The sequence below is a fragment of the Nelumbo nucifera genome, chromosome 5, assembly GCF_055504915.1.
Source record: "Nelumbo nucifera cultivar China Antique chromosome 5, China Antique-T2T, whole genome shotgun sequence".
NCBI classification, from domain to species: Eukaryota; Viridiplantae; Streptophyta; class Magnoliopsida; order Proteales; family Nelumbonaceae; genus Nelumbo; species Nelumbo nucifera.
This window is the reverse complement of record NC_142653.1, coordinates 73786507-73807407: the sequence shown is the minus strand read 5'-3', so window position 1 is coordinate 73807407 and position 20901 is coordinate 73786507. Positions and strand designations below refer to the sequence as shown.

The 20901-nt window shown below is 38.2% G+C and overlaps 1 protein-coding gene across 6 annotated transcripts in view; it reads right to left on the bottom strand.

Moving 5' to 3' along the window:
• Nucleotides 1–9497: 9497 nt before the first annotated feature.
• The window catches only part of LOC104589179 (alpha/beta-Hydrolases superfamily protein), a 104713-nt gene continuing 93309 nt past the window's right edge, over nt 9498–20901 (bottom strand). For 3 of the 6 annotated variants that reach the window (XM_088887198.1, XM_088887200.1, XM_088887199.1), the window contains one exon: nt 9541–9757. In XM_088887198.1, coding sequence (XP_088743324.1) covers nt 9638–9757 — 120 coding nt within the window. In that variant the 3' untranslated portion in view covers nt 9541–9637. Of the gene's footprint in view, nt 9758–9891; nt 10048–11116; nt 11170–20901 lie in introns of all 6 variants that reach the window. The other 3 variants (XR_016075969.1, XR_016075970.1, XR_016075971.1) reach the window with 2 other exon arrangements.

The following is a 20901-nucleotide window of genomic DNA, read 5'->3' as shown; positions in this document are numbered from 1 at the left end:
GCTTTATGTCTGTAAACGTGGGAAAACAATAGGTAATTTCATTAGGGAGTTTGTAGAATATGATGACAACAACAACTCGGGGCTGTGGAGGAACTTTATGAGAATAAAGGTTCGGCTGGACGTGAGGAATCCCCTGAAGCGATGGAAGAAGATCAAAAAGATGGGTGGAGAATGGTTGTTGGTGAAATTTAAGTATGAAAGGCTGAGCCACTTTTGTTTCATTTGTGGCTTATTGGGGCATATAGATCGATTTTGTGACAAGTTATTCTCTACAAACGGCGAAGAAGTCAAGAAGGAATGGGGGCAGTGGTTGCGAGCGCCGGACAGATGAACCACCGCGCATGGTGGGAAACGGTGGTTACGGGATAATGATACGGGAATATAGGGTGAGGATGGTAAGTTGCATGAGGTTAGGGCGGAAAATATGGGATTGTGCATGGCTAATATGAATAACGGTTATGGAAAGGCTTACACTATCGAATTTGGAAGCTCTAGTAAAAGAAGCAATATGCCGAAGACTTTGGCAACATGTCTGCATGCTTCTATAATTAGTCAGAAAGATCATGAAGCTGGTAAGGAGCACGTGCAATCCGATAAAGAAAGTGATATGGGCCTGGACCGTGAAGATAATGGCCTGACTTTGCAAGATGATAGGAAAAAATGAAGAGCAGTGGAGACTTCAAATTCAGAACTAAAAACGGACCATATGGTCGTGGACAGTGAAGACAAAATTGGTGAAGTTGGGAACAGTAGTGTTCAGTTACACAGTGAGGATGATATTCTAGCTGGTCATTTTTTAATGGCAGGACCTGGTTCTCAGGCCTACCAATAACCATGATATGTTTAAGCTGGAACTGCTGAGGACGTGGCAATCCTCGTGCAGTTTGTGCTCTTAGAGAGCTTATCCGTTCTCGTAAACCAGATGTTATCTTTTTAATTGAAACTCTTGTTCATGTCAATAAAATTGAAGAAATTCGAATTCAGGTTGGCTTTGCTGGTGCTTTTGCGGTGGATAGGGAAGGGAGGGGTGGTGGTATTGCTTTTCTTTGGAAAGCTCCTAATATGTGCTCTTTGTTAGATTATTCGAATAATCATATTAATGTGCAGGTATGTGATGATGAGAAGGGTCCTTGGAGATTAACAAGCTTTTACGGTTATCCGGATAGAAGTCGTAGGAGGGACTCATGGAATCTTCTTCGTGCTATCTGTGCTTCTTCTAGGTTGCCATGGTGCTGCATTGGAGACTTTAATGACATGCTTTCTCTTGAGGATAAGCGGGGCAGATTGGATCATCCTAACTGGCTTTTGGCTGGGTTTCATGAGACTATTTCAGATTGTCACCTTCACGAGATTTCTATTATTGTTTCTTGCTTCACATGGGAGAGAGGTAGAGGGACTGAGGCATGGGTCTAGGAAAGAATTGATAGGGCTTTTGCTTCAGGAGAGTGGTTGGGGTTATTTTCGGACGCAAAGCTTCAAAATTTGGTTGCTCCTATTTCGGACCATAATCCAATCCTATTAGAAACAGTGAGTGTTTCTCGTGTTCATCGTCAACTGCACTTTCGCTTTGAAAATGGGTGGTTATGGGAACCAGGTTTGAATAAAATGGTGGAGGATGCATGGAGTTTGTTGAGGATGGGCGATGTTTCTTCTCGTTTGGATTAGTGTGGCAAAGCTCTTCCTAAATGGGGTTCGGGTCTGAATCAGAAATTCACCAGGGATATTGCTCAATGTAAAGCAGTTATTGAGAGGCTCAGGGACAACAATATTCCTTCAGATATTGAAACTATTAAAGAAAAGAAAATTGAACTTTTAAAGCTTTTAGGGCAGGAGGAAGATTATTGGTATCAACGTAGCAATAGTTTTTGGCTTCGTGATGGTGATGCCAATACTAAATATTTTCACACGGCAGCATCCACGAGGAAAAGGACCAATAGAATTTCAAGATTGATGGATGATGAGGGTAATTGGCATGATGATCCGAGTAGTCTTTGTCAAGTGGTCCAGGATTATTTTCGTAAGTTGTTTTCCTTGTCTTCTAGTCATGCTATTGATGGTTTCGATTTTGTTGATTGTAAAGTTTTAGACTCAGAAAATGAGAAGTTGCTATCTCCATTTTCTTTTGAGGAGTTTAAGGAATCTGTTTTCCAAATGCATCCGAACAAGTCCCTAAGTCCGGATGGCCTAAATCCAGCTTTCTATCAAAAATTCAGGCCCTTAATTGGTAAAGATATTTTTCAAGCTGCTGTGTCTTGGCTTTCCAGAAAAGAGTTTCCAGTTTTACTAAATGATACTACTATAGTGCTTATTCTGAAGTGTGAGTCCCCAAAAACTATGAAAGATTTGAGACCTATTTCTCTTTGTAATGTGCTGTACAAGATCATCTCAAAAGTGCTTGCTAATCGTCTTAAGGTTCTTCTTCCTAACATTATTTCGAATGCTCAATTTGCTTTCATGCTTGGGAGAGCTATCATTGATAATGTCTTAGTAGCTTTTGAGCTTATTCATTTTATGAGGAGGAAGTGAACTGGCAGTTTCTCAAGCTTATGATGCAGAAATTGGGTTTTTTCTGACAAATGGATTAGGTTGATCATGCTTTGTGTCACTACAGTTTCCTACTTTGTGGCTTTCAATGGCATGGAGCTTTTGAGCTTATTCATTTTATGAGGAGGAAGTGGACTGGCAGTTTCTCAAGCTTATGATGCAGAAATTGGGTTTTTTCTGACAAATGGATTAGGTTGATCATGCTTTGTGTCACTACAGTTTCCTACTCTGTGGCTTTCAATGGCATGGAGGTTGGGCCTATTATTCTTGGTAGAGGTCTTCGCCAAGGTGACCCGCTTTCCCCTTATTTATTTATTTTATGTGCTGAAGGCTTATCTGCTTTGATGTATAAAGCTGAAAGATAAGGTCTGATTTCTGGTTGTCGTATTTGTCGGGATGCGCCTAGTGTTTCTCACCTTTTGTTTGCAGATGATAGTTTTTTCTTCTTCAAGGTAGAGGAAATGGAATGTAATGCCATGAAGAATATCCTAAAAGTTTATGAAGAAGCATCGGGGCAAGCAATCAATTTTCAAAAGTTGGGTGTGTTAATCCTATTAACACAGGGAGGTACTTAGGCTTGCCTTCTCTGATAGGTAGGAAGAAGGAAGTCTTCAGATTTATCAGGGATCATCTATGGCAGAGATTGCAGGGTTGGAAGAGTAAGCTTTTGTCTCGTGCGGGTAAGGAGATTTTAATTAAATCTGTGGCTCAAGATGTCCCCTCCTACTACATGAGTACCTTTATGATTCCTGACTCTCTTAACAAAGAGTTGGAGAGAATGATGAACTCATTTTGGTGGGGTAATTCAAACTCTAATGACGGGGGCATTAAATGGCTTAGATGGGAGAAGTTTTGTGTAAGGAAGGAAGAGGGTGGTATAGGGTTTAGAGACATGCAAGCTTTCAACTTAGCAATGCTTGCGAAGCAAGGTTGGAATATCCTTTCAAACCCAGATGCTCTTGTTTGTCGTGTTCTCAAGGCTAAATACTTCCCCAGGGGGGACTTTCTAGCAGCCCAGTGTGGGCATAATTCAAGTTATACTTGGAAAAGCATCTGGCATTCTCGCATTGTTTTGGAGAAGGGTTGTAGGTGGAGAATTGGGAATGGGCAGCATATCCGTGTGTGGGATGATCTGTGGCTTAAGGAGATTGGCAATTTTAAGGCTGATTCGCCTAGAGTTGAGGGGCTTGAAGATATTGTGGTTTCGGACCTATGGATTCCAGGCCACATGGAATGGGATGTCGAAATGATTCATGAGCTTTTCGGCCCAAGGGATGCTAGTGCAATTTTGAATATTCCCTTGTCTTATGCTAATCAAGAGGACCGACTAATTTAGCATTTCTCACCAAATGGGGTATATTCAGTAAAGTCAGGATATAGGGTTGCAAGGGATCTTAATACCACTATCTCTCAAGCTGTTATTTTGGGTGGATGGGATAAGCTGTGGAAGCTTCCTATTCCACCTAAGGTGAAGAGCTTTGTTTGGCAGGTTTGTAGGGAGTGTTTGCCCTATAAAGACTAGATTGCTAGGCATGGCATCCAGTTAGATACTTCATGTCATCTCTGTAATACTAACGTTGAAAGTCTGAGCCATGTCTTGTTATCATGTCCGTATGCTCAAGCTTGTTGGTCTAAGGCTGGCATCAGTGTAAATGTGTTGAATCATGCCTCTTTTGCTAATTGTCTTCTTGAGTTTTTAGCAGAAATTGATTTTGACAAGTCTAGATGTGCTTGCATGGTTTTGTGGACCATTTGTTCTCAACGTAACTCCAAGCTATGGAGAAATAATTTTAAGCTGCTTAATCATGCTATTACTGGGAGTTTGCAACTTCTCCATGATTGGAAGCAAGCTCAAATACAAAAGCGATTGGGCATGGTTATTAATCTTAACCACCAAGGTGACGATAATTGGCATGCTCCCCCTCCTGGTTCCTTCAAGTGTAATGTTGATGCTGCCTCTTTCACGAGCAGTAACCTCACTGGGTTTGGGATAGTTATACGTGATGAGATTGGTGCTTTTGTGAAAGGTTACCCGTCCATAGTTCCTGGTCTATTCATTTCGAAAGAAGGGGAAGTAATGGCCCTTATAGCAGCAATTAAATGGGTGATCAGCATGGATATCCAAAATGTGGAATTTGAAACTGATGCCCTAGTAGTATGGAAAGCCCTTCGTGCTGTCCGAATTTGGCTCCCTCGTTCATGAGTGTTCCTTCTTGTTACAACAAGGTGTAAACTTCTCGGTGGCTTGTGTCAAAAGGCAAACTAACACCGTGGCCCACAGCTTAGCTAGGGCTTCTTGTCGTTTCGTTAATCCTTGTATCTGGCATGAGCCTCCAGCGTTTGTGGATGACTTGCTTGTTTGTGATATTTCTGGTTGATTAATGCATTGCAGTTTATTCAAAAAAAAAACTATCTAATTATCGGAAAATGAGTAGTTATTATTAAAATAAAAGGAAATAACACATAAGCATGCATATATACAAAAAATAATAATCAAGCCAAAACGGGCCCCATGTGGCCCCACTTATGGTCCAAAAACTCTCTAGTGGAGTTGCTAGTCTATGGGCGTCAGAAAAGTGACTCACTTGGGTTGGGAATGGAGTTGCCACCCATCAGTTATGGAAATGGATTTGATGAGACCTCCAAGAATGAAAACAAAATTCATTTTTGTTTAATAGTGACTCCAAAGCCTGAGGCACTAGGTACACCAATCCGGGTAAAAATCGGATGGGAGAGGGAAGGGGTTAGGCACCCCTCTCTCGGGTCCAACAAGTGGGGTCCACATGGGATTTCAAACAGGCATAACACAAAATAAACAACTATGTAAGCAAAATAATAAAGAAAGCATACCATAAGAACAAACCATCACAAAAGAGAATCTACCTTACCATTTGCATTTTTTATTGTTTACTATTATTTGCTTCATTTTCTAATATTTATTTTTTATTATTATTTTCTTTATTTTGTTTTATATTTATTATTTTTATCATTTATTTATTTATATAATTTAATCCCAACAATCTTTTTTTTGCTATTTTCTTATAAAAATCTATTTGCACTTTTATTTTATGGAATTATTTTTCTATTTTCTTGCATATTTATGTTTTTATGTTTCTTTCCATTATATTTTTTTTATTTTTGTATTTTTCCTTTTATTTACTTTTATCAACTATTTATCATTTATCATTTTTTATGGGACCCTATTTTTATGTTTATTCATTGGATTTATTGTCTATTTATCCTATTCTACCCTAAAAAAATTCTCAATTTCTTTGTCAATTATAATTATAGAAACTGAAATGAATAATTTAAGATTTAATTTCTCTAAAACATTTAATAAAAACTAAAAATTATAAATAATTTATTTTATCTACCTTAAATGATTTATATGTTTTATTTTACAATTATATATTAAAAATGAAAACATGTTTATTATTTAAAAAGGAGTTATTATTTATATAAAAATACTAAATTAATAAATATTCCCAAAAATAATAAAAATTAAAAATTATAATTATAAAATTGAAATAGAGTGACAATTATTTTTTGATGTTTGAATGCTCTAGAGTACCAGTATTGTTAATTGTAATGTTTCTCTTCATATAATATATTGAAGTATGCATTTCTTATGTGTTTATAACTTATTTGCAAAGTGTTAGATTTGTATTTATTTTCCTTACGTATCCAAGCGTTTTTATATCTTTTGTTAGTATTCATGTATTTGCAAAGTGTATCTGCACCTGACTTGTCTGATATGATACGTGATACCTGATACTGATACTTTGATCCTTGTTTATATTATGTAAGTAGGTAGTGATGAAAGAAAACCCACACAGATGGTGAGAAGAACTCGCACATGGTGAGGAGAATTATCTTTTTTGCTTTGTGCTCATCATTTCTTAAGTTATTGGATACTATATATATGTTATTGTATGTTGATTATACTCAATTTTTTCAGAGTTTTACAGTACTTATTACTTTATTTATGGTCATCCGAAACTCAAATATAATGTTATTGATTTATTTTCGAAAGTTGTTTGAGTTTCCACTGCATCCATAGCGTATCAATTCCTATCTTAATATATTTCCACTGCATCCATACACATTTAAAGCATGTCGTAATAAGCCTCTTAAATTTGCATTATCAATACTTTGAACCTTGCTCAACGCTCAAGATTTTTACTATAACAGTTACTGGATTTTGGTTCACCCTTGACATACTGGCCATTATGGTGTGAAAATCATGAATACATCCTTTCAATGTTTTGAAAACCAAACAGACCATCCAATTGAATTAAATTTAAATGGTAGGGAGAACCCTTTCGAGTTCAACCAAATGTATGAAACAACAGGACTTTTGAGGTTGAATTAGGAAAACCCAGGGACTTTATGTTGATGACCCATAGATATTCTATGTTTGATTTAAGATGCAATTGGGTTTTGAAAAGATTTTAAATGTCGACGTGGTATGCCTAATAAAGGTTTATTGTGTCAATTTCCCAGCGGACTAAAACATGACACAGGTGGAATGACCCAATTTTCATGCACTTTATTCCACCATACATTTTTTATCAACCAATACATTCATAATCCAATTTGCATTTTCTTTAAATTTAAATTTCCCCAACTTCCTAATTAGAATTTTCAACCAAACTTATAATGCTATCATTGGAATCTATCTTACACAAATTCCAACCTAAGTTGCATAATCCCTTGCCACTACACCATGTTACATGACTACATTAAAGCAAAAATGTTTTTAAGTTCCAACATTTTTAGATCAGCTTTGATGAAAATTGTCTTGCCAGCATCAATTAGAAAATTGTAGTTTGTATAGTAAAGAAAATAATTGATTTATCATTGAAATTATTATCTGTAAGTGTTAAAGAGATATATTTTGTTTAATAAAGCATATTTGCATATTTTAATTCTTATCATTCTATCATTTCTAATGCTTCTTCTTTTCTTCTTTTTCATGAAAATGATTTCCAACACTGCCTAATCATATCTATCTATTAATTCACAAATGACGTTTTTAACGTTGTTAAAATCCTTAACGTGATTTGTAAGTATACCTTATGAAAAATATACCTTGTGACAATTTTAACCTATTTGGCTACTTTTTTGAATTATAATGCAGCACCAACTAAATATATATTTTTTGTGTTTATACTTCATTTATAATAATTGGAACCTTAATTTAAATTTATTGATTTATATTTTGTTTTTGTTCCTGTAATATCCAAACCATTCCACTGTATCCAAAGCATATCTTGATTTCACCATCATCCAAATTTTATCTTAGCTATACAAGGTTAGCTACATGAATCTTGTTTGTGGTTCTGTTCTATTTGATTCCATATCATTGGTAAATTATGAGAGGTTCGCTTAAATCATTTCTTACTACTTTGACACATATCCTTTTTAGTATATTCCTAACCCTTAAAAAATGGCAAAAAATCATTTCTTCCAAGTGCTTTTAATGGTCTTCTATGCATGTGACCAAATCATCTTAGCTTATTTTTTCTCAGTTTATTCAACTATTGGAGCTACTCCTAAGGCCCCATTTGCTTTTTGGTAAGTTACTTACCTAGGTAAATGCAATTACCTGGGTAAGTGTCTTACCCAAGTAAGTGCATTTACCCATGTTCTTTTTATTTCCCATGTAAATAAAAGCAATGACCATTTTAGCCATAGAAATCCATTATTAAAAGGGGCATTTTTGTCCCATTCAAGTGTTGGCAACTTTCCCCTTGTGTGGGAAACTTATTTTCCCATCTAGGAGATGTGTATCACTTTCTTGGGTAAGTGATACCTAGGAAAATAAACTTTCCTTAGTCCCCACATAAAACTGAGAAAAGGACATAGGATTCTTGGCCAATGGGAATCAAATTCCCATTGACCAACTTCCCCCTCTCCAAATCCAAAAAAAGAATGCCCCGTTTGCTTTTCGGTAAATCACTTACCCGGGTAAATCACTTACCTATATAAGTGCATTTACCCATGTTCTTTTATTTCCCATGTAAATAAGGCAATGACCATCTTAGCCATAAAAATTCCATATTAAAAGGGGCATTTTTGTCCCATCCAAGTATTGACAACTTTCCCCTAGATGTGAAAGTTAATTTATCCACCTAAAAATTAGGTATCACTTACCCGGCCCAGGAAAATAAACCTTTACCAGTCCCCACATAAATCTAAAAAATGAACATGGATTTCTTGGTCAATGGGAATCAAAATCATATTAACCAATTTTCTCCCTCTTAAAATCCAAAAAAAAAATGCCCCCTAAATATTTTCAAATAATTTCATTTCTGGCCCAATCCTTTTTAATTTTTCCACCTATATCTACATTTATGTTCTGGACATATTTGTTGACTGCCCAACACATTGCTACATAAGCATAACTATTTTTACAACTATATTATAGAATTTTCCTTTGATTCAAGTGGTATTTGACCAATGCATAAGACTCTAGATGCTCCTCTTCATTTTACCCGTCTTCAGTAATTTTATGGGCAACATCCTCCTTAATCTCTAATTTGTCATGAATTATAGAACCAAGGGAATACTGATCAATATTTTGAACCTTGGTCTATCATACATAGATAAGAGCCACCAAGTGTAGTGCATGGGGAATCCTCCCTTTTGACAAAAAAGCATTTCATGGACTTGATGGAAATCTAAAAGTTAGGATCTAGGAAGTAAAGGACGTATCACAGAAATGCCAACGTAATTATGGAACAAGGTTCGTGCTTATTTTAATAAACAAATAACTAAAACTTTTTTTTAGGTTCAGTTTGGAAAGAGTACAAATGGAAATATGTACAGTGCAAATATATACAAAATAATATAAAATATAAGGTTTGCACTCTACATATTTGCATTTGTACTCCTTCCAAACTGAGCCCTAACAAATAAGTAGAAACTCATGCAATACAAGCTCTTGGATATATTATAATCAAAATTATAATATATCATACTTGAATCTATTACTTGGCAGTGGACGATGTGTAATTGCTATATAATAAAGTGGTGAACCAACTATTGCAGTGGCTCTGTACCCTAATCTCCTATTGAATGAAGCATGCACTTAATTTTGTTCACAACCAACACCAACAGTTGTCAAGCCGCAAAATACAAATACAGAACAATATGTACTTATGTAAGATGGTTGTGAAGTTGCGAATGCAACTGCTAGCATGCAGCGCAACTGCAAGAAGAAGATGAATACAGAAGTTACAGTTAAAGAATAATAAATGTGACAAAACTAAAAAATACAACGATCAAAATTAAGAAAAAACAAATGGATAAAGAAAACAAGAGGTCCAAAGATGTATTACTAACATTTTGACACAAGAAGCCAAGGATTTATCTGTTTGAGATATCTAGAGATGGTATTTCAAGTTACAGTGCGCAAACCATGCCCGAGCATTATATTCTGAATCCCTGGAATGAAGGTGATAGAATTCTGAAGAGGCCATCTGGGTTATCAGCATGGACCTGTCAAAAGTTTTCAGCATGAATAACTTAGCAAAGTTTTTTATTAGTACGTTAAAACTACTCTATTCTCCATGGAAAATGCTAAGACTGTCTTGAGGACCATTGCTTTGGTTTGTTCTTAATGCTTAACCCATTGAAACCTGCCTTGGACCTATGTTTTCGAGTACAGTAATTTCAAAAATATTTTGGATGGTTTAGATTTTAGGGACATGCCAAAGTGTTCCTCAGGACTCGACTAGCATAACCCTTTCTCTAAATGGAGCATAACTGGTTATCGTACTCCAAAAACAAGTGTATGCATTGTGTTAGTGCTTTCTTTTAGAGGGTATTGTTATCTTCGGTTGTGTGAGTTCAGATATGGCAATATGCCATCATAGAAACAGTATGTATGTATTTGTGCATGCAAGAAACAATACAAAGAGATATCTTCAATCTCTTTCCTTTCTGCAAGAGAGAACTGTCCAGGTTTCAATATGAAATAACATGGATTATCTTGGGTTAACACCCAAAATAGACCCCAGGATAGACCATCATGGTAAAAACCGCTTATCTCTTAAGGTGTGTTTGGCCTATTGAGCTCGATATGATGCCTTTATAATCACTTACTATTCAGAAATCCCATTATTTACTATAGGTGTTTTTTTTTTTTTTTTTTTTTTTTTTAATGTGAGCTGAGCTACTATAGAAGAACAGGCTGAATTCTTTTTCTCTGAGCTAGGACCTGTAATGAGGAATGCAATTCTTACATCACCCCAAAAAGATATCAGTTTCAAGCTGTGATGGGGTATCATGATACGATAATGCTACATTTTATCATGGATCAGTTGCTCATAGAATTACTCTAGCCTCCATGTTTTTTTGTGGCCCATCATGATAGCTGCAAGAGAAAAACTCACAAATTCTATTGGACTGCTGAAGCTAGGCATTAAACCACTGTTGTTACCATTACTGAACATACAGAATTGACTAGCAACATACCCTTTCCTAAAAAAATAATTAATTAACTGCAATATGATTTACCATGCCACATTTATTTTTGTATACATACAACATTAGGAAATGACCTTACTCATATTTCAGTGACAGATTTCTCTCTGTTCACATCTGTGTGTTGCACCCAAGCTTCAAAACAGAGATAGGCTCACAAATGTTAATGGGAAGAAGCAGTTATGGGTAAGATGCTTGAAATCCAAAGATGATTATATAAATGCTGTATTTCAAAGGATTGAGGAAGCAAGTAATCCACCTGGGTTATCGTAGGCTGGCAATGCAAATCTCAAATGGCAATTAGGAACTCCAAGGGGCGGACCTTTCTTATTCAAGTTTCCCAGTAAGAGCAATTCCATTTTTACGCATTAAAGCAAAGGAGATTGGCATTTAATGACCCAGAGTCAACTCAGTTATTAGGGCCCCGTTATAGGTTCAACCAACTAGCAAGATCTGTGACTGATGGATCAGAATTTTAAGAATCCCTTTCACTTTTGCAGATGCAAGTGTTTTGTGGTTTCATAGATGTGGATGGTAAAACTCTTTGTGACTTGAAATTGCCTTGTTTTTCTTATTGATCTGGGGAAAAAGCATTCAATCAAAACTACAAGGCTGAACTCATATCTTAAGGAGTGGAAAAGAGAATGCAGAACCACTTTGATAATGGTGATGGAGCTTGGTTTATGGGTATACAATAAAGATGATCTTGAATCCTGAGATCATGGAGTGCAAGGAAACAAGAACCAGTTTAGATGCCTCAAATCCAAGTTCATATTTTGATACTGTAGGACTGCTTTACAGTTTACAAGCCTGGTGAATTCAGAGTTCTGTACAATGTGGGGATTGGCACCTGTCAAAGGTGATAGGAATGCAAGGGTTACAAGTGGGACCAACTTCCTGATGATCCTGAGGAATGGTAGTGCTTTTAGAGGGATAAATTAGAATAGTTTATTCTCTGTTCCATCAAAACTTGAATTTTAAATTTTGGCCATTTTCATCATTATACACCAACATATCCAATTGCTCCCATATTTAGGTGCCTCTTGTGATCCTTACTGTAGAGAAAATGGGCCAAATGAGCCTTAGTTTCTTTGTTTTTCTTCATGTTATGCTTATGACTTGTGTTAGTAGGTAGTGGGCCTTAGTTATGGGCCTGTTTTCTCTTTTTTTATTGTTTCTTATTGCTGGCTTTAGTGATGGATGCCCTACTAAGGGCACTCATGTAATTGTCCTTATTTTTTACAACAAAAGAATAAAAGAGAACATTGGGGGCTGAAGAGAGGTTGAGAACTACTCTCTCTTCTTCTTCCTTTTCTTCCATCTTCTTCCTCCATCACTTCTCTCTCTTCAATCTTCGTTTCTCTAGTTTCTTTTCTTTTAATTCAGATTATTGCAGTGTGATTTACAACTTGGTATTAGAGCAGGTTCTCACCTTTTCTTTCTTCTCTCTTTGCCCATGCACAATGTGAATAGAGAATTGATCGGATGATTAGGGAGCAGCTTATGTAGCCCAGTTGGGAGGGTTTTTGGAGAGGTTTTGTGAACTTTTTCATCCCCAATTGAAGCCTAAGGCAGGTTCTTGGAGTTTTTTTCCTGAAAACCCTAGACAATTGGAGAAAACTAGTTATAGGTCCTAGAGATACACTTTGAAGTTGGTGCTTGAGGATCAAAAGGTAGCCTATTGAATTTAATTAAGGACGATTTGAGTTGGACAGGGTTCTAGAACCTCTGGTAGGAGCTGTGAATAAACCCTAGTTGATTCTAGGTCAAAGTAGAGAAGAAGAAAGAAGAAAGAAAAGAGAAAGAAGAAGAAGAGTGTTCAGCCAGACTAGAAGAGAGAATATGAAAAATCACTCTCCTAGCCGACCCACTTGAATTTTATTCATAAAACTTAGAGTTACAAGAAAGACTATTTTGTCCCTCATAGAAGATGGGACACATAACTTAAACTCAGATACAATAGACCTTTCACTTTCAAGAAGATAAACCAGAATGACCAAAATACCCCTGACCGAGCATTCTAACACTCCCCCTCAAGCTGGAGAGTATATATCATATAGTCCTAGCTTGTTACAAATGTAATCTATTCTTCCCCGAGACAATCCCATTGTAAAGAGATCTGCCCACTGATTTCTTGAGCTCACATGAGATGTAGTTATTACCCCACTTATCGCTTTCTCTCTCACAAAGTGACAATCTACCTCAATATGTTTAGTTCTTTCATGGAAGACGGGATTGGATGAGATGTGAACAGCAACTTGGTTATCACAGTATAGTTTCATGGGTTTGTCAATTGAGAATCCCATCTCCTGTAGTAAGTTTTTCAACCATACTAGTTCACATGTGGTATAGGCCATAGCCCTGTACTCTGCTTCTGCACTACTTGCCACCACTGTTTGTTTTTTGCTCTTCCAAATTACAAGATTGCCACCCAGGAAGGTACAATACCCTGTGGTTGATCTCCTGCCTGATATAGAGCCAGCCCAGTCAGCATCTGTGTACCCTAATATCTCAAGAGTTCCTCCCTTTGGGTATAACAAACCACGACCTGGAGCACCCTTTAGGTACCTAACAATTCTCAGAACAGCTTCCCAGTGAGGAACCCGGGGATGTTGCATAAACTGACTCACCACACTCACAGCAAATGATATATCTGGTCGGGTAATGGTCAGGTAGTTCAACTTTTCCACCAACCTTCTGTATCTTCTATGATCATCAAACTCTTCACCTACATCCACACTTAACTTGGCATTGAGTTCCAAAGCAGTCTCTGCTGATTTAGCACCTAACAACCCTGTTTCTTCAAGTAGATCAAGAACATATTTTCTCTGACATAGGTTGATCCCCTGTTTTGACCTCGCAACCTCTATTCCTAGGAAATACTTTAGCTTCCCCAGATCTTTCGTATTGAAGTGGTTCTGTAAGAATTTTTTTAGCCTGTCAATTCCATTGCTGTCACTTCTAGTTATGACAATATTATCCACATACATGACTAGCAAGATTTTCCCATCCTTTGAGTTATAGCTGAACACAGAATGATCAACCTGACACTATTTCATCCCAAAGGCCTTCACCACTTCACTGAGCCTGCCAAACCATGCACGTGGAGATTGTTTCAGTCCATAGATTGCCTTTTTGAGCCTGCACACCTTGCCAGCCTCCCCCTGAGCAACAAACCCTGGTGGTTGCTCCATATACACCTCCTCAACAAGATCACCATGTAGGAAGGCATTTTTGATGTCAAGTTGTACGAGAGGCCAATCATACATAGCAACTAATGAGATCAACACCCGAACTGAACCAATTTTATCCACAGGAGAAAATGTCTCCATATAGTCCACACCATATAACTGAGAATAGCCCTTGGCCACTAACCTTGCCTTTAGTCGTTCCACACTGCCATCAGGAAGATGCTTCTGTTAGACAGTTGTATGCCCTTAGCTTCAATCAGAAATATGTACATTATGAATTTATTGTAAATGAATAAAGTACACATTTGATTCATGTTCCTATGGTGTGTTTCTGCGTAATACCCTTAAACTGGACACTTAATGAGACTTGTGTTAGTTTAGAATGTTCGCAGCCATTGGGTAAATCTGGGGAGATTTATCCTACCAAGGCTGACACTGGTGTGCTGCCAACTGTTGGGGTGGCTTGTCTCAGCTACCAGGGTGAGACCCGAAGAACATGCAGTGTAGGATTAATAGAACCTTTGAACCGGACTAGATTTCCAGTATTGCCCTGGACCTTGGAGATAGATGGGCAAAACTGGAAAGTTACGCATGACCCCTAAACTCGATTATGATACAACACTAGGTGTCGGATTGGGCTGTCTTTGATGTACCGATCAGTGAGATCCTTAGCGGGGGTCAAAACCTGGGTATGTTGGGACAGTCCAAGAATTCATCTGAGTGGGTGATCATAGCGACAGGATCAGCCCCTTTGTCGGACAAAGGTAATGATCGGGGATGCACTCTCTCTGATGGAAACCAAGACTGCCGGCAGCCGATTTCAATTGTTGAGATTTTGTTTTGCAAAATATATTTATATAAAGATATATATATATATATATATATATATATATATGTTATGGTTTCGAAATGATTTGCAAAAGGTTTTAATTCCCGGGATCCATGTAAGCAGAGAGTGCAACACTGTTCCTTGCAGTCAAGGGAGAGGTCCTCCCTTGTCGGGCAGTGTTTGATCATTATGGGCTGAGAGGTTAAGTGTAAGACCATTGAGGATAATACCTGATGGGCTAATCTTGCATCTGCCCACAGTCCCTGGGTGTTACAAGGTGGCTTGGCCCAAGGACCACTTAGGGTAAGTGTTGGGCCCATAGAGCCCATAAGATGGGTTTCAGGGGGTGCACTATCCATAACAGTGTATTCGGCCAGGCCTTGTAACAAAGGCTGGGCTGAACCCATGTGGCTGATGTGTAGATCAATGTTTGGGTCCCACGCCATACAAGGAAGCCCAACTGGGCAACAGTTTGGAAGGCTAAGTGAGTACATGACCTTAAATGGGCCTTAAGCCCATTTCGAACTGGGCTGATTTGATTAGTCAATTAAAAGGGGCGAATTCTGAGATGGATCAGCTGATAGGATTGGGCCTAGACCCTATCCACTTAGAGAGTCCAAGATCTAAATAAGATTTAGATCTGGAAGCCTCCTAATTAGATTAGGAGATGGCTGATTTGATCTGCAGATAAGATAAGGGTTCTTCCTTATCACTTAAAGGGACTTCTAATCCAAATATAATTTGGATCAGCAGCTCCTAATAGGATTAGGAGCTGATCCCTTTAAATCTATAAAAGGATGAGGGGGCGGCAGCCTTTAGACATGCAACCTAAGACTCTTGTCTTCAGAGCTGAAATCACGGAAGAGAGATTTCTGCAACCTCTGCAAAATCTCTCTTGCCGCCTCCTTCCTGCCGCTGCCATTATCTTCAGTTCGATCTCCAGTTCTTGGGAGAAATAAAGATCTGATCTTGATACCAATCTTTTGGGAAAAGATTGATTGGAGCTGTACTCACAAGCCATCCATTTGATTCTTGCGAAGGGTTAAGTTCTTTTGAAGAACATTGCTGATTCTGCTCCATCCTGCATTGCGCCATTTTCAGTGGGAGCAGTTTTTGGATCCTTCTTTGGGCGTGAACACCTCCATTGAGAGATACTAATTCTCCGTATCAGGTACATCCTCCCTCTTACTCCTTTTGGTTTAGATCTGGTTTGGTTCTTGGTTCAAGATTGATCATTGAAAAATATGTTTTTCTAAAATAGGGAATTTGATTCCCTGCAAAGATGGGAGAAATTTTTTTTTGGAATTCGCCCAGTCCATTCTGCAAGACTTGGGCGTCCATGTGATGGATATCCCATCCCTTCAGTGGTATCAGAGCCATGGTTCAAATCTTGAATCAATTTAATTCAGATCTGAACCTGCGCAAATGGGTAGAAGGTGTTCTACCCAATTTGCGCAGATAAGTGTTTTTGGGAATTTGCTCCCAAAATTATGGGCGAATAATCTGAAATTAAATTTTATATAAATCTGATTATTGTTTAGAATAGTTCTTTATGATTTTCTTGATTTATGGGCTGTTCGTACAAGAGGAGATCGAATTCTTGGTTTGCGCAGGGAACCTGCAAGATTTGCAGTTTCTTGATTTATTCATTACATTTGGTTTGTAATAATTTTTTTTTTAATTTTTAGACTCAATGTATTAGGTATTCGATCTGATGTAATTATAATAGAAATTAGGTTTTCTATTTATTTATTTATTTTGGATCAAAGATGGCGGCGCAAGGAAGGAGATTTCGCAGATGGGACATTCGCTACCTGCGATTTGTAGTTTGTGAAACTGCATTCTGTGATCTAACCTCTGTTTTGCATGATGGATTGTACGAACAGCCCAGGATTGACTGATTCTTGTTTTGTTTCATCAGTTCTTTAATTTCAGATTATTTTCTTGAATTAAAGATTTAATTAAAGATCAAACCCTAGACCCATTCGAACCAAGATTGGTTCAAATTGTTTGGACCGAATCTAGGGTTCAATCAAGGCTGAATATCAGCCCTAATTTTTTGTTTAATGGGCCTAAGGATTGATAATTAATTGGATATTTAATTCGACCCAACCTGTAAGGCCCAGTTTTAAATTGTTAAAACTGCCAAAAGCCCATTTCAAAGGATAAAGCTATATGGGCCGAACTGGGTAACCCTAATTCAGCCCATATACCTAGATGATATTAATTGTTAATATTATAGGTTAAAATGGGCTTCAAATGGGTTTTTACAGATAATTAATTGATTGGATCAATTCCTCCCTACATGTGATCTATGGATGTGTGATGTGCTACGTTCATGGGCCATAAGTGCTTGGCCCATGCAGATTCGATAGTGGCTCTTGTGCACACCATGGCTGAATGCACATCATTGCCATGGTGTCCTTCCTGGTCATTGGATGACCTCCCTCAATGGTGGGCCCCATACCTCCTGAAGAGGTTACGTGCAGAACCCTAGCCGATTTAGGCCCACCGAAATCTGGCTTTATGAAAGTCAGTGGGAGCCACTTTGGTGTAAACTAAGAAGCTGAACTCGAAGTATTAAAGAAGAGGATGAACTTCTGAGATGCAGAGAATGTCGAATTGTGTTAGCAGTCGACAATGCCTTTATTTAAATATAAGTGAAGTACAAAGTACAATAAAATAACTGGTATACCCTTGATTAGTAATGGGACAACCAGAAGACTTAAAACATAAACAGGATTAGGCCCATTAGCAAAGGTCCAGTTACAAGATAAGATTAACATAAGAATGGGCTAATAGGAGACCCTATCAGCCAAACACACTCTAGCATTCTAACACTCCCCCTCAATATAAACATGGATATCAATCATGTTCAGCTTGCCAAATATGTCCTTGAACTTTGTAATTGCCAACCCTTTTGTTAATACATCTGCAATCTGCATTTCTGATGGAGTATAAGGCACACAGAGTTCCCCTGAAACAATTCTCTCTCTAACAAAGTGTCGATCAATTTCAATATGTTTTGTCCTGTCATGTTGCACGGGATTGTTGGCAATGTTGATAGCTGCTTTATTATCACAATACAACTTGAGAGGACCTTCAGTCTTGATACCAAGCTCATTAAGGAGAGTTCTGAGCCATAAGAGTTCAGCAACCCCATGTGCCATAGCTCGGTATTCTGCTTCTGCATTTGATCTAGCCACAACATTCTGCTTCTTACTGCGCCATGTAACTAGGTTTCCTCCCAAGAATGTACAGTAACCTAAGGTTGATTTTCTGTCTCCAACAGACCCAGCCCAATCAGCATCTGTGTAGGCTTCAATTTCAAGTCTATTGTTTTTCTTGAATAGAATTCCTTTCTCTGGGCAAGTTTTCAAGTATCTGAGAATCCTTTCCACTGCTCTCATATGAGGAGTCTTTGGTGAGTGCATGAATTGACTAACAACATTGCATAGGCAATGTCTGGCCGAGTGAGGGATAAGTATATCAGTTTTCCTACCAATTTTTGGTACCTTTCCTTATCACAGTATTCCTCACCCATTGATTCTTGTAATCCATGGTTCGGTTCTATTGGTGTGTCTGCTAGCCTGCACTCCATCATGCCTGTTTCTTCTAGGAGATCTAGCACATATTTTCGTTGACATATGTAGATTCCTTCTCTTGATCTAGCAACTTCAATCCCGAGAAAATATCTCAGATTTCCCAGGTCCTTGATCTCAAATTCTGAAGCTAAGAACTCCTTCAGCCCCTTCATCTCTTTCACATCATTTCTAGTAATCACCATATCATCCACATAAACAATGATAGTTGTAAGTTTTCCATCCTGCCTCCTTGTAAACAATGTATGATCCGCACTGCTCTGAGTGCACCCCACTTTTTTCATGGCCGTACAAAGTCTCTCAAACCATGCCCGGGGAGATTGCTTCAAGCCATACAAAGCTTTCCTTAATTTACACACCTTCTTTCCAACATTATATCCAAGTGGGGGTTCCATGAATACCTCTTCATGTAAATCACCATTTAGGAAAGCATTCTTCACATCCAGCTGATGAAGTTCCAAAGAGAATTTTGCAGCTAATGACAGTAGAACCTTGATTGTGTTGAGTTTTGCTACCGGGGCAAAGGTTTCCTTGTAGTCAATTCCTTCCTTTTGTGTAAATCCCTTTGCCACAAGTCTGGCCTTGTATCTTTCAATTGACCCATCTTCCCTGTGCTTTACTATGAATACCCACTTGCACCCAACAATGCCTTTCCCTTCTAGCAAGTCCACCAATTCCCACGTTCTTGCTTTCATTAGGGCTTTCATTTCTTCATTCATGGCTTCTTTCCATCTTGGATCAGATACCACCTCTGAATATCTGGAAGGGACACATACAGAGGAAAGAGCAGACACAAAGGAATGATAGGCAGGTGATAAATGTGAGTAAGAGACATAATCAGCTATGGAATGCCAAGTGGTACAAGAACGAACAGGCTTACGGAGAGCAATAGGAAGATCCAAATCTGAATTGAGAGAGTCGGAATCACCTTGGATTGCAGAGACAGATTGATCTGAGTCCAACTGGTTGCAATCATGAGGCTGAGGGCCCTTCTTCCTTCTACTGTATGTGAGTATTTCTTTCTCTTGCCTGCTGGAGTCATCAGAATCATCAGCTGAAGCTAGAGTCTCACTAGGTTGACCCGGAATGTTATAGCTAGGAGTAGTGGAAGGTGATGAAAGGGGAACAAAAAAGAAGGGAGACTGAGAATCCTCTTCCATTCCACTAGTCTCCCCCTGAAGAGGATTCTGGGAAAACTGGAAATAGGGTTGAGACTCAAAAAAGACTACATCTCTGGTGACATATTTTTTCTTGGAGACAAAATCATAACACTTATACCCTTTTTGTGTAGGAGAGTACCCAAAAAATATTCCCTTTGTAGCCTTAGGATCCAGCTTGGTTTTCTTTGGATCCTTCACATGTATGAAGCATGTACATCCAAAAACCCATGGGGGAAGAGGAAATTCTGGAAGAGTGGGACACAACACAGAGAAGGGGGTCTTCATACCCAGTACCTTAGATAGCATCCGATTTATCAGGTATGATGTAGTGAGAACAGCTTGAGACCAATATTGCTTGGGCACATTGTGCTGGAAAAGTAAAATCGAGCTGTCTCCATTAGGTGCCTGTTCTTGCGCTCAGCAACTCCATTTTGCTGAGGGGTGTAATTGTTTAATCTTCTTCCCAAATTGTGTTTCAATCATCTTGCAAAACATCATAGTTATCCGTGGAACTTCTTCACATCCTTTTAACAGATAAATCCAAGTGCACCGAGAATAATGGTCAATAAAACTGATAAAATAACGGAAGCCATCAATGGAACCAATGGGTGAAGGACCCCAGACATTAGAATGGACCAAATCAAAAGGGGCTTGTATTTCATTACCAGAAATTGGATACATTGATCTGCATTGTTTTGACATTTGACACACATCACAAACTAAACTTTGACTCGGAATGCCCTTACATAAATTGGGAAACAACATTGCTAAAGAAGAAAAAGACAAGTGACCTAGCCTAGCATGCCACAAGTGCAGCCTAGCTCTTGACTCCACACTTTCTAGACTAGTAGTAGCAGAAGTTTGCAGTGCTGAGCTGACATCTGCATCAAAATAGTAGAGGCCCTCATACTCACGACTACTCCCAATCGTTCTCCTAGTCAATCTGTCCTGGAAGACACAGTGAGAGGGAAAAAAAGTTATACTACAGTTCAAATTTCTTGTAAGCTTTGAAACAGACAACAGATTTGATGTAAGACTAAACATGTAAGACTGATTTAAGAGAGAGATCCTTGCTTAGGTCAACC